This window comes from Hippopotamus amphibius, chromosome 8 (assembly GCF_030028045.1).
Source record: "Hippopotamus amphibius kiboko isolate mHipAmp2 chromosome 8, mHipAmp2.hap2, whole genome shotgun sequence".
NCBI lineage: Eukaryota > Metazoa > Chordata > Mammalia > Artiodactyla > Hippopotamidae > Hippopotamus > Hippopotamus amphibius.
This window is the reverse complement of record NC_080193.1, coordinates 102,893,832-102,907,441: the sequence shown is the minus strand read 5'-3', so window position 1 is coordinate 102,907,441 and position 13,610 is coordinate 102,893,832. Positions and strand designations below refer to the sequence as shown.

General features: G+C 37.3%; 1 protein-coding gene across 5 annotated transcripts in view; it reads left to right on the top strand.

Annotated features, from left to right (window-relative positions):
- Positions 1 to 13,610, top strand: part of CDK15 (cyclin dependent kinase 15) — a 102,652-nt gene that overhangs the window by 21,876 nt on the left and 67,166 nt on the right. For all 5 annotated transcript variants that reach the window (XR_009055206.1, XM_057746887.1, XM_057746886.1 and 2 more), the window contains 3 exons: positions 1,572 to 1,721; positions 1,924 to 2,018; positions 8,066 to 8,145. Coding sequence is in view for 4 of the 5 variants with exons in the window: in XM_057746887.1 (XP_057602870.1) it covers positions 1,572 to 1,721; positions 1,924 to 2,018; positions 8,066 to 8,145 (325 nt within the window). In the remaining variant the exon portion in view is untranslated. The remainder of the gene's footprint in view (positions 1 to 1,571; positions 1,722 to 1,923; positions 2,019 to 8,065; positions 8,146 to 13,610) is intronic.

Below are 13,610 nucleotides of genomic sequence, written 5' to 3'. Positions count from 1 at the left end.
GAGAGGGGAGGAGAGAGGGAGAGAAGGAGATATTTCAAGCACACTTCTCTCTCCACCATGGGGTAACATTATCTGTGTAGTAATAAGAACAACACAGGTGCTCACTGGATAGTTTTTGAATTGGTGAATGAATGAGTACCCTGCTGGGACTCATAGTTACACTGTTGCTTAAAGGCAAAGAGATGGAGTAGACACCTTCAGCTTTCTTCCTCTTCTAGGGTCCCATGGTTTCTTTGACTACTAAAAGTTGGCTAGGTTGCAATTTTGTTTTTTGAAGTCTAAAAACAAAATACTTTCAGATCAAGGGCAGGGAGAAAATAGTCCTCAACATATCCACTTTAGCACCAGGAGAGCCTAGTATACATTATCAATAATATGGATAAACAATGTAAACACAAGAACTGTGTATACCAGTAACACTAACTTGTGACTGGAATAAGAACTTCCACTGTGGCAAATTTTATTCTATCCAGTATTAGCTGCCCCGGTTTCAGTTGTGCACATATGAACGCAGGCGGCTGCCTTTCTGATGTATAGTTTCTTGCACTGATAAAGAAAAACTGCTGAAGTCATGAGGCTGCTCCAGGCAGAGCCCTCATGTGAGTCATATGAAAGCCCCAGCATTGCTGACCTCTGGCAAAAAGGGAGTGAACAAGGACAGAAGAGGCAGAGGGAGAGAGGTTCAAGTGCCGGTTTTCTCCTTGAACCTAGAAGATTATGGGTCAAGAGCTGTGTGCAAAGACTCTGCAGCCTGGATGCAGCTGCCATCGCTGTTGGGAGGGAGGAGATGCACACAACTGTCAGAGGAGTGTGCCTGTGACGATGGAGGCTGTGATCGAGGTATTTGTATTCCAGGAGCAGCATCTTCCTCTATGGATAAACCAGGGAGTTCAGAGGCTCCCTTTCTGCAGTAGGGTCTGATTTTCCTGCACCAGGACTAAAGCAATAAAAAGAAAATTCTATTAAAGTCACAGAGAATTTGTGACTGTTGTTATCAAATTGGGGGGGGGGGTTCTTATAAGCCAAAAGGGAAAAATAATCCTATGCTTTGGGCTGCATGAAACTTGAAGTCAAGAAAGCTATTTTCTTGAATCTCTGAAGTACTAAATTAGAGAGCTGAACCTCAAAAAGCAAGCTGCAGTATTGGTATCCTATGGATTAAATTTTTCAGTAATTAGCTCGTGGTTATAAGCAACGCTGTATTAGAAAATTATTTCCCTAAAGAGAGAAATTAAGGGGACTTGAAAAAAAAAGTCTAGGTTTAACAGAGAAAAATTTGAAACCATCCATCAAAGAAATATTGGTTAACCTGAGTGTTTAAAGACATATTTTTAGGTGAAGAAAGAATGTTGTGTTTTAGCAGTTGATATCATTATGGTTTTGTTGGTTTTTTTTTTTTTTTTAAGGAACTGATGTTTCCTTTTTTCAGGAAAGGTGCCTTTTGGGGGTGTAAGAAGCTTAGAAAACATTTGAAGAGTTAACATCAGACAAATAAAGAGAAAGTGGTTTATGCTAGCCATTGAGTCTTGACTTTGCATAAATTTTATTCCTGCACTTTCCTTTTTTTCTAGCTAACAGACCTAAAAGAAGCATCATGTTCCATGACTTCATTTCACCCCAGGGGACTTCAGGCTGTCCGTGCTCGGAAGTTCAAGGGTAGAAGGCCACGGAGTAACAGCGATTCTTTTCAGGAAGAGGATCTGAGGCAGGGTTTTCAGTGGGTGAGTGAGCAGCTGAGGCTGATCAAGAAGAATTTCACGTGCGCTTGTCTAGGGAGCCTGGCCCTTACTTCCAGGACGATTACTGAGCAGACCTTCCCAAATATATTCTGCAATGCTGTCTAATTTCTCTGGGGGGGAAAAAAGTCAACACTACAAAAAAAATGCTTCTTTCTCTCCCCCCCCCCCCATTTCCCCTATTCAGAGGAAGAGCCTCCCCTTTGGGGCAGCCTCATCTTACTTGAACTTGGAGAAGCTGGGTGAAGGTTCTTACGCTACAGTTTACAAGGGGATTAGCAGGTGAGTGACTCATTAGTTGGGAGAGACTTTAGAGATGATGATCTCACCCCCACAATTTGACATTATGAAGCCAGCTAACACACGACAGAAGTTCAGGACCTATGCAAGACCCCATAGTCAATAGGGAAAGACACGATGATTGCAGTGGCCTTCAAAGAAAACAAACTTGCCCCGCCCCAGTTAAAATCAGCCCACTAATTTATCAGCCTTTCCTTTTCTTGATTCAATTCAAATTAAACTTTCTCAACTGTTGACCCAAGAAACAATTACTGCTCTTCACCTGGTGGAAAGTACACTTGATAAGCTGTCTCTACAGAGATTTTCATATCCCTCCCCTCCAGCCAAAACACAATGACAGAGCTTTGCAATGGCAGCTTTGAGTTTTCTCCTCCCTTCTTCCATTTGGCCTTCATAGAGGAAACTGAAGTTGGTTTCTACAAAGTATGACATAGTATGCAAAGAATGATTAATCCTGGGTTTTCGATACTTGCAAACTACACAAAATGGCTAGAGAATAAAAAACTGTTAATCTGGAAAGCAAGTGCCCTTTTTGGCTAATAAAAACTTTGTTAAACATATTTGAAAGATTCATGAACTCCAGTGCTTTTAGTCAAGGTGGGATAGTCAGAAGGTCTGATTTCTTTAATTTATGTTACTCCAGTGGAGAAAAATAATGGCTCAAAGAGGTTAAATGTTAATTTTAAAAATTTAATATAAATACTACAAGACTATTTATTAACCTTAGGACTTGTGTTATAATTTTCACTTGTTAAAGAGGATTTTGGAGGAGATAATATTTTAAATATATTATGTAGAAACAAGATTTAATTCACTTCCATAGACTATCTTAGGAACTAAGAATATAAAAGATTTCCTTCAAGGGATTCAGCCTAGTAATAGAATGAAAAATACATTAGAAACATATACCCTGTCCAAGTGCACATAGATATATGTAACAGTGTATTAATTGCAGCAAGATTTATAATAGAAAAAGTAAAAACCTGGTCACAAATATCCGTTAATGGAGGACTGGCTAAATTATCACTATTTAGAGTATAAGATGTATGAAAAGATGCCCAATATTTTAAGAGAAACAAGCAAGTTACAGAATAATATATGATCTCATTTAGAAAAAAAGCGCTGTTCGTGTATAAATTTGTATGTGCCTAGAGGAATCTGGAAAAATACACAAGGGATTGTTAAAAGTAGCTACTTCTAGTGGTTGAAACTGAAATGGAGAGAGAAAGATCATTCAAAATTTTCACTTTATTCCTTACCACAAAGGATTACATTTATAATTTTAAAACAAGTTAAAACATATGGAGATAGATGTCAAAAAGGAATTTGATAAGTTCAACATCAATTCCTAGTTTTAAAACTCTGAGCAAAATAGGTATAGAATGATGATTACTCATTATGATGTAGAATAATTTCACATCAGCCATCTGCATACTTTGTTAAATACTAGAGACCTCACCATTAAGGTAGAGGTAGGGCAAGACTGCCCATTATTCTCTGTTGTTAAAGATTATCACAAGCATTCTAGCCAATGCAGCAAGGAAGAAAAGACTGAATATATTGTGGATTATAGAACTGTCTGCCTAAAAAACCCAAGAGAATCATCTATGAAACTATTAGAAGTGGTGAGACAGAACAATAAGGTGATCAGTTATAAAACCAAAATATATTTATCAAAAGTTGTCAATAATCATTTAACGGAAAATACTGTAGGGAAACTTCTTAAAAAGCAACAACAAAAAATCATTAGCATCACAAATGGGCAGGATGTATATAGAGATTTACTACAGGACATAAAAGACGTGAAGAAAAAGCCAGAAAGGCATTCATTCATTCTGCTCATTTATTGAGCACCTGCTATGTGCCAGGCACTGTTTTAGCCAATAAGGACTCGCTGGAGAACAAAAGAGACAGAAATCCCCACTCTGTGGGGTGTATGTTCCAATGGGGGTGAGAGAGGCAATAAACGGTTGAACTCTTTGAGTTTGTCAAAGAGTGAAAATGCTTTGGAAAAGAATAAAACAGGAAGAGGAAAAGGGAATACCAGAGTGGGATGCTGAATTAGCATTTTAAACAGAGTGCGTGAGGCGGCCTCACTGAGAAGAGAGCACTTGAACAGAGACTCGGACGAAGGTGGGGCCTGAGCTGCATGGGTGCATAGCGGAAGAGAGCTTCAGGCAGATGGAACAGCAAGCAGCAAATCCCTGAGGCAGGAGCAGGCCTGGCATCAGAGGGGGAGAGTGGAAGGATGTGAGGACAGGGAGGAGTGACAGATGCAGTAGGGCCATGTATAGGGTCATTCCAGGGACCCTGGTAAGGATATTCGGATTAGAAAATCTAGTAGTACAAAGATGTCAATGATTCTGTAATTTAGAGTTTAATGTATTCTAAACATGTTCAAAAGGTACAATAATTAAAATGATGTAGCACAAGTATAAAAAAAGACAGATCAAAGAAATATGATTTGTAGAAGTCCACAACAGTCACAAATCCAAGTATTAGTAAGATCTAACATACAACCATGGTGACGTGTCAAATCAGCAGGGAAAAGAAGACAGTCCAATAAATGGAGTTGGGACGATTGTTAGCAATTTGGAAAAGGTAAATATACATTATGAATTCCCAGTGGATTAAAGAGTTAAATGAAAAAGAAAACATACAAGGGCTAGAAGAATAAACATGGGAAGTCTGTGTAACTTTTGGACTGGAAAAGTCTGTCTATACATAACACTTAAGTCAGCACCTGTAAGGAAAGAGGGACATGTCCATGGTGCCTCATCTATCCAGGTATGTTCTAGGGACCCCGCAATTCTGAGACACCCTAATAGAGGTTTCACTGAGACAGTTACCGTTGTCAAATTGACACGGGTAACCCTAGAACAAAATAAAATGTGATCCTTTATCGTAAGTGATCTCAGCATCTTTAAAATGATGTATACCATAATTCTCTAAAAAAAAAAAAAAGGCTAAGAAAAATTTAAAAGTATAAGGCATTTTCTAAACATATTTGAACAGAAAACTTTTAGGGTAGGGAATAGGGAGAATTTCACAGAGCTATGCTCTGAGTAAAACATTTTGGAAGGCTTCCTAGGTGGTGCAGTGGTTGAGAATCTGCCTGCCAATGCAGGGGACATGGGTTCAATCCCTGCTCCAGGAAGATTCCACATGCCGCAGAGCAACTAAGCCCGTGCGCCACAACTATTGAGCCTGCGCTTTAGAGCCTGTGAGCCGCAACTATTGAGCCCATATGCTGCAACTACTGAAGCCCACGTGCCTAGAGCTCGTGCTCCGCAACAAGAGAAGCCATGGCAATGAGGAGCCTGTGCACCACAACAAAGAGTAGCCCCCACTCACCGCAACTAAAAAAAAAGCCCGCACACAGCAAAAAAGACCCGACACTGCCAATAAAATAAATAAATAAATAAATATTTTAAAAAGACTTTAAAAAAAAAGCAGATTGTTTTTCAAGTAGATTTGACTGTGGGAAATGAGATGTGATTTCAAAAAGTTGCCAGTCTAAAAAAAAAAGAAAACTTTTTGGAAAATACTGAGCATCATAAAAAATTTTAAGTTTAAAATTTCAAAGACATAATAAGGGAAACAAAAGAAATTGGTGAAAAGTATATACAAATATTTCAATTAAAAAATGGGAAAATAGGTAAATCACAAAAGAACAGAAAAAACCAATAACCTTATGAAAATTCAGTTCTACAAGTATTTAAAGGAATAGAAATTAAAATGTGATATAGGCTATAAAAGAAGATAAAAGCATACCCCCAAAAACAAGCCCCACATTTATGGGGATATGTCAAAGCAACCCAGGAGCCAAATGAAAAATCTCCCAAAGCACAAGGTAGAGAAATTGGAGCACCAAATAAATAAAATAGTATTGGGTTGTAACCCAAAGTATAAAATGAATATCTGTAAGTCCATAGTGCTATAAATAAGTGGTTCAGTTAATCAATAAATGGACGAGAAACGACCAAATTTCCAGATAATTTATGTAGGTAACCCACCCTCAAGGTGGTAGAACTTTCCACTCCTTCAGTGTGTGCTACTCATAGTGACATTCTCCCAAAGTACAGAATGGAAAGGGGTGGGGGAAGAATAACTTTACAGTGAAGAAACCTGACAAATATTACCTGAGCCAGGTGATTAGGCCACATCAAAAATTATGAATTTTGATGACAGTATGTACCTTTAATATGATGTAATGAAACCAAAACCCATAACTGTGGTCTAATCATAAGAAAAACATCAGAAAAATTACAAAAGAGGTATCCTACAAAATACTTGACTTTTGAGTACTCCTCAAAACTCTCAATGTCATCAAAAACAAGGAAAGTCTGGGAAACTGTCACAGTCAAGAGGAGCCTAAAGAGATATGACAACTAAATGCAATGTGGTGTCCTAGGTGAGATCCTGGAATGGAAAAAGGGTATCCGGTAAAAACTAAAGAAACCCTGGTAATCATATTGCGATATATAAGTGTATCAAATCAATTTTTTTCTCTAATGTTGAACATCTCAGCTATTCCTTTTTTTTTTTCAATTGTAACAAACACAGTAGATGGTATCTTTCACGCATTTGGAATTGTTAAAATCTTTGTTAAGTAACTTTACTGAGAAAAATTCCCAAGTGTGGTATTTTACATCTTTTCGTATATGTGATCATGTTGCATTCCCCCAAATTTTACCAATTTACATGCAACCCACAACAAGCAATACAACGTTATTGCAAAAAAATCCCTAAAGAATTCCTAATAAACTACGTGCTTTAGTTAATAATGAGGTATCAATACTGGCTCATTAATTAAAACAAATGTGTCATACTAATATAAGATGTTAACAACAGAAGAAACTGGATGTGAGGTATATAGGAACTTCCTGTACTATCTTATCAACTTTTCTGTAAATCTAAAACTGTTCTTAAACATGAAATCTTAAAGGAACAACAATAGTGAAAAACAATGCTGCCCGGTGTTGGTGAGGAGGTGTTGGAAGGGCCAGTCCCATGACCAGTGAGTGGTGTGATCACTTTGTGGCACAGTTTTATTGTTCAAAACAATAAAAACTTGTGCACTACATACTCTTTGATTTAGCAATTCCACCTTGACCCTAAGAAAATAACACAGGCTGTATGAAAAGACTGATCTACAAATATGAACAAATATGATTGTCAGGGTATTTTTATAATAGCCAAAAGTTAGAAACAATGTTAAAATATTTGGAATTGGCAAAATACATTGTATATCTTTATGTGATGAAATGTTACTATTAAATATCACATAATACAAGAATGACTGAGAGAAAAAGTTAAATGGAGGAAAAACAGGTTACTAATAATATGATATGAATCCTACTGTATTAAAAACAATATAGTTATACTTGTATTAAAATCTTCTCAGTTCTCCGGCATTTAGCATACAACAGCAAACAGAACAGTGAATAAAAGGAGAGAAGGAAGAGGTGAAAAGAGAGAGAATGGTGGGACTGAGCAGGTCAAGTAGCGACTGTAAGAATTTGGCTTTTATTCAGAATGAAATGTGGAGATAAGGGTGGGTTTTGAGCACAGAGGTGACTTGTTTTGACTTTCACTTTAAAAAAGATGCCCTGGACTACTGTTGGAAGTAGACAGTAGAGGTACAAATATACAAGCAGAAAGACTGTTAGGAGGTCATTACAATAATTCAGATGAAAAATAAGGATGGCTCAAATAAGTGCACAAAGGGAAATAAAAGGAACAATATACATCAAAATATGAGGATGGCTTTGTTGGGTTAATTTTTTTTTCTGTGCTTTCCTATAGTCTCCAGTTTCTGTAATGAGTATATATCACTTTGGTAAAGAGAAAATGATGGTTTGATATATACATATGACTTTTAAAAACTTTTTATTTTGAGAAAATTGTACATTTTATATGCTGGGATAAATTTTGAAGGAAAACTACTTTTGTTAAACCATCCTTAGTATAAATTGCTGCTATGAGCCATGTCAACTAATGTGTACCCTTTTCCCTGACTCTTCTAGGATAAATGGACAACTAGTGGCTTTAAAAGTCATCAGCATGAATGCAGAGGAAGGAGTCCCATTTACAGCCATCCGGGAAGGTAAGAACAGTAGAGTGGACCTAAGAGATGTTTTAAGTTTTTGATTTGATAAAAATGCAGTGAGTCTATCCATTCAGCATCTAGCTTTTTATATTTATAGAAGTAATGTTATAATTGCAATTTTATTCTGCACACCAGTTTTCCAAATAATTTTATTACTTATTCCTGAGGAAATTAGAATTCAAAACTATTATATTATTTGACCCAAACTATGAACTCAGTGGGTATTTACTAAATATCTTCTGTGAGTTTGGTCCCATGCTAAGTGCTAAGGCTATATCTATATAACCTTAGAAAAATCCATACAAAAGAGAAAATAAATAATATACTCACACAAATTCTCAGTAAGCAGTTTGCCTGAAAATAATTTGATGAGATAGCATTTGAAAAACTCTTTGGGAAAACATGTATTTTTAGTGTTATGCCTGCATTTTCTCTGAACCCTGGATAGTAGAGCAAGTGGGTGAGGAGTCTGGTGGTGTCAGATGGACTTGGGCTTGAATCTTAGATATACCAATTACTAGTGGTGTGACTGTGGGTAGATTACTTTTCATATTTAAGACTCAGTTTATTGCAGAAAGAGGGTAATAGTATCTATTTCATTGAGTTGTTATGAGGATTAAATAAGAATATGCATATAAAACACTAATCACAGAGTTCATCTTCAGAGTTCAACAAATGTTGGCTATTATTATTATTCCATTTTTGTTACTTTCCCTTAGTGGTGTCTTTTTCACCATCAAGATAACAATTTATAATTTAAAAATCAAGAAGCCAGTGTAGTGAAAATAAATCATTAAAATGCAGTTTATTTACCTTTTTACATGGGCCATTTGAAATAAAATGATGACAGGATTGCTATTCATTTCATCAAAGCCCCAGAGAAACGGCTGGTCTTTCTTTCTTCCCTTTTAACTACTTCATCTTCCCTTCTTTATGGCGCACATCCTCTATGCAAAGAATGCTGCTTGGTGTTGTGAAGGATGAGAAGAAAAAGCCTGATCTTTGCTCTCTTTCAGAAGCAGTCAGTCTCAATGTAGCTAATAGAGTCAATGGATTCTGAACTGAGCTTGAGAGGATGGGTTGTGCAAACAGGCATGGAAAAAGCAATTCAGAAAATGAGTTTATAACTGAATTTGATGCCATTTTCAAAAGTCTTCCGGAGCCCCTGGGAAATACACCATTCTGAATTTCAGCAGAAGGGCCAAATGGCTATCAGGTTAGCCGGGGATTCGACCTGGTAGGATCAGGTGCATTCTGGAGGAAAGTGTGGTTTTAAGTGTTTAATATCATGGAAGGTGTATTTCCTGATGTATGTGTTAGTGGTCCCCCTGCAAGGATGATCAGATTTAGAAAGAGATGTGTGGAGAGGCTAAGGAGTATTTCTGAGCATAATAGACATCCCCAGGTCACCAGCACAAGGGGAGGGGCTCTAGGCCCGGGTTCACCCTGTTCTCACGGTGTTTCCTTTGTGAGCTGAGCTTGCCCGATGCTTCAGGCCTGCCTCGCTCAGATTTTGCCCACAGCCAAGTTTTTCAGGTTGACATTTGACTTTAACAGCGAAAACTTTTGCCAGTTTTGCTAACAGTTGGTTCTCAGCGTGGTTCAGAAAAGCTGGATATGTATTGTTCTGTATGCTCAGTGTTTCTTTTATTGCATATTTACCGAGGAATTCCCTCTGCATCACAGGTGTTTGCAATTATATTTAGTATTCAACTGTGGACTTTCTTGGTCTGTTTTATGGACTTACCTTACCGAATGCTTTGCTTGTTTAATATGAATAACAACAAAAGGATTTTTTTGACACATTGGAGGTTGTTAGGCATCCAGTTTCCAACAATAGATGTTTCTTTTTCCACCAGTGTAAAGGCTGGGAGCCCTTGATAGAGGATCCCTCTCCCCTCAAGAAGACATGAGGCCTTGCTTGAAAACTTTGGCACGGTCCCATTTTTCCTGAAAGAACTTTAAGGATGTGAGACCAGGGAGACAGGAGGTTAAATGAGAAGGGCTGGAAGGCAAAATAAGAACAGCTGGAGTTCATTAGTTAAAATCCAGGGTCACTAACTAAAAAGGCAACTGAAAGCCACATGCAGAAAAACTAAATGAGCAATACAGACTTCTCTAAAAAGCCTTGATGTAGGAATTACTTTTCCTGAACAGTTTGGCTGCTCTAATGCTATATCAGCCAAAGATTTATTGAGTAGGATTTTACTACATGTACGGTCTCTCTGTGTATAGGTAGAAAGCATGTGGCAGTATATTAATCTGGTCATTTGGAATACTATTTGATTGTAACATGTAATATTAGGAAATTAGCAAAAATATGAATAGCACTAAGGGAAATATATCTTAATACATGTACCAGATATTTTTCACATGTTACCTCTTTCAATCCTCTTAACAACCTTTGGAGACAGATAATATTACGATTCCAGTACAGACCTATGATTCAAACCAAATCTCTCTGATTCAAAAATCCACACACTCTCTCTGCATTCATTCCACAAGTATTTATTGAGCACCTGCTATGGCCAGATCCTCTGATGGCTGCTAGATACACAGCGGTGGACCCAGTAGACTTGTTCCCTATCCTTATTCCTCTGCTAATTGAAAAGATTAGCCACCTTCGTAGCAACTTAGAGAATCTTTCATAACTGGCTCTATAATTATATTTTAAATGTTTATTTCTGCAACTAGGAGATAACACTTTGATTTGAATAGGCTAATATTATAAGTTTTTATATAAGAACAAGTTTCCTAGTTTTACTAACCTGTGTATCAGTCTTAATGAATGTGCATTATTTTAAATATCTTTCTATAAAAATAGAAACTTTGTTTAAAAAGAACTTCCAGGACTTTCAGCCTGTTAGCAGCATTCATGAGGAAGCAGTCATAGAACTAATCTTTTTTGAAGGCTAGGCACATGACATTACCTACCCCTACCCCAATCTTTTTTTTGAAACTTTACATCAACTTTAGTTGGTAAAGTGTTATTTTTGTCACGGTGATGAAGGAATCTGAACTTCAGAGAGTTTCGGTACTCATCTGGGGTCACGGAGCTAGTAATCAGAGTCATTACTTATTCAAATCCATTCTATTCAAAATCCTTTCTACTTTATTATGATAAATTCAGAAATCCTTAACTCAAACATTTTTCCTTTTGCAACAGTAAAAATAAAAATAGAAATCTATTTTTATGATACATTTTGTATAAATGTTAAGCAAAATGCAGGAGAAACATTTTAAAGAAGATAATATACAGTATTGTATATTTGTCAATTCTGATTCTTTCACCCACTCTACAGCACTGTAATTGCAAGTCTTTAAGTTAGAAAACCGTTTCAGCTGAGAATCTTTTAAGATCATTGTCTAGTAGAAAACATTGCGAAGTAATTATTCCCAGTCCATATATGAGAAAACTGAGCCAAAAATAGACAAAGGCACCTCTGCGAGTTCATACAGTGAGGTGGAGGACAGCACTTAGAACCACTGAGTTGCTGGTTACCACAAACAGATTACAACAGGCCTGGTTGACAAGAAGTCCTCCATTAAATGCAATCAAATCACATCAGGGACATAACACATTTATATGTGCATAGTCATATTTTTATAAAACAAAATAATGTGATCAGAATTACAATTCCAAAGTCAGATGATAACTATTATCTAACATTTGTCTTCATATTTTTCTAAATTTATGCAGATGATTTCTTGGAATGCATAACTCACCTCACTGACTTGATTTGTGACACTCAGGCCAAAGAAAATATAGCATCAGGACCTGCAAACTCTTTTCAATTCAATGCCCAAGGTGGGTTGGGCCTGAGAATTGGTTCTGTTATTGACTCCTAGGTAAACTCATGACAACTGTCTGGTCTTCATTAATTCACAAGCACTGACTGAGCACCATATGCCAGGCATGTGCTAGGTGCTCAAGGAGTTCAGAGCCTAAGGAGGGCTTTGACTACCAGGCACTCACTCTGTATAGCTGTGCCCCAGGGCTTTGAGAATCAGCCTAGTTCTTCTTTGTCACTGTCACCTTTACATTGTCTTCTAAAGTAGAACAGAGAGTAACATCAAACATCCTGACCCATTTCACTTGCAAAGCTTCAATTTTCCTAAAACTTCACTAAACCACAAACCTCAATGAAATGAACAAAACAAATTAAATATTTTCATATCATTGCAAGAGGAAAATAATTTTTTAAAATTATTAATCTCTTACATATATGAGAATCAGGTTAAATTTCATTCGCTGGAATTTCATTCGTATGTAGTTGGTCATATTAAACACGTTGGGGGACACTTAAAGAAAGAAATATCTTACATTTTTTAAATGAGCTGACACGTTTTGTCACGGGTCATTTTTTTCTGATTTGGGGATTATGTCGTTTTCTTCAGGTTTTCTCGTTGGCTTTCTGGGTGTTCTCATGGTCATACCCGGCTAGGGTATGTAAAGCTCTCAGACCAGGGCCTGGCGTGTGGTAAATGCTCCGCCAGGGTTAGCTCTCAGCATCATCCGCGTCTAAGTGTTTTGGAAACACGTAAAGTAATTCTCTTGTGACTCCGCTTGTCTGGAGCTTTAACGCGTTACCAGTTTATCTTTGTGTCTTTACTTTGGAGAAAAACAAAAATAAGTATATCTAGACTATGTGAATTATAAAAACAATAATTTTACAGGAATCAGAATGCTCTGGTTTTAGGATCTTTCCTCTTCACAGCTGGCTTTTGCATCCACTGATTCGCCGGCAGAATGCCCCACATCCTGCAGTGAAGTTTATGAGGTAGCCTTGAATTTACAAAAAAAGACCTTTCTTTCCTGGGTTTAAGACCCACGCATCTGAGGGGGTAGGCATCTAAGACATCTCTGGTGGATGGACCAAACAATATACCGATATCACGAGAAAACTGCTTTAAACATCATCTACTCTTTTATGTCAATTCCCTATTATTATTCATCAAAAGCCACAGCCTCCATAGAAGTATTTCAGTAGTTCTGGGTGTTAAAAAAAAGCAGTAGTAGACATGCCATAATAGACGCGACCTTTATAACTAAAATAAACAAGGAATAAAAGCATCTTCAACATTAACACTCTATGCCAACCAATAATATGTATAGAAATATTAGGTAAATAGTGACCACTAATTCAATAGCAAATATTTACTGAGTGCTTATAATATCCCAGACATTGTTGTAGTCACTGCCAGTGCAGCAATAAGCAAAACAGACAAAAGTGCCTGCTCTCAGTGGAGTTTATATTCTGAAAGGTGGAGGCAGAAAACAAACATAATATGTCAGGAGTGATAAGTGCTCTGGAGAAGAATACAGCAGGGCACAGGGATAGAGGATACCTGGGGTTGGGTCAGGGGTGGGGGCTGTTATGTCACTGAGAGGGATCAGGGAAGCTTGGACTTATATGTATATATATGAGCGGAGACCTGCAGGAAGCAAGGGAAGAAGCATG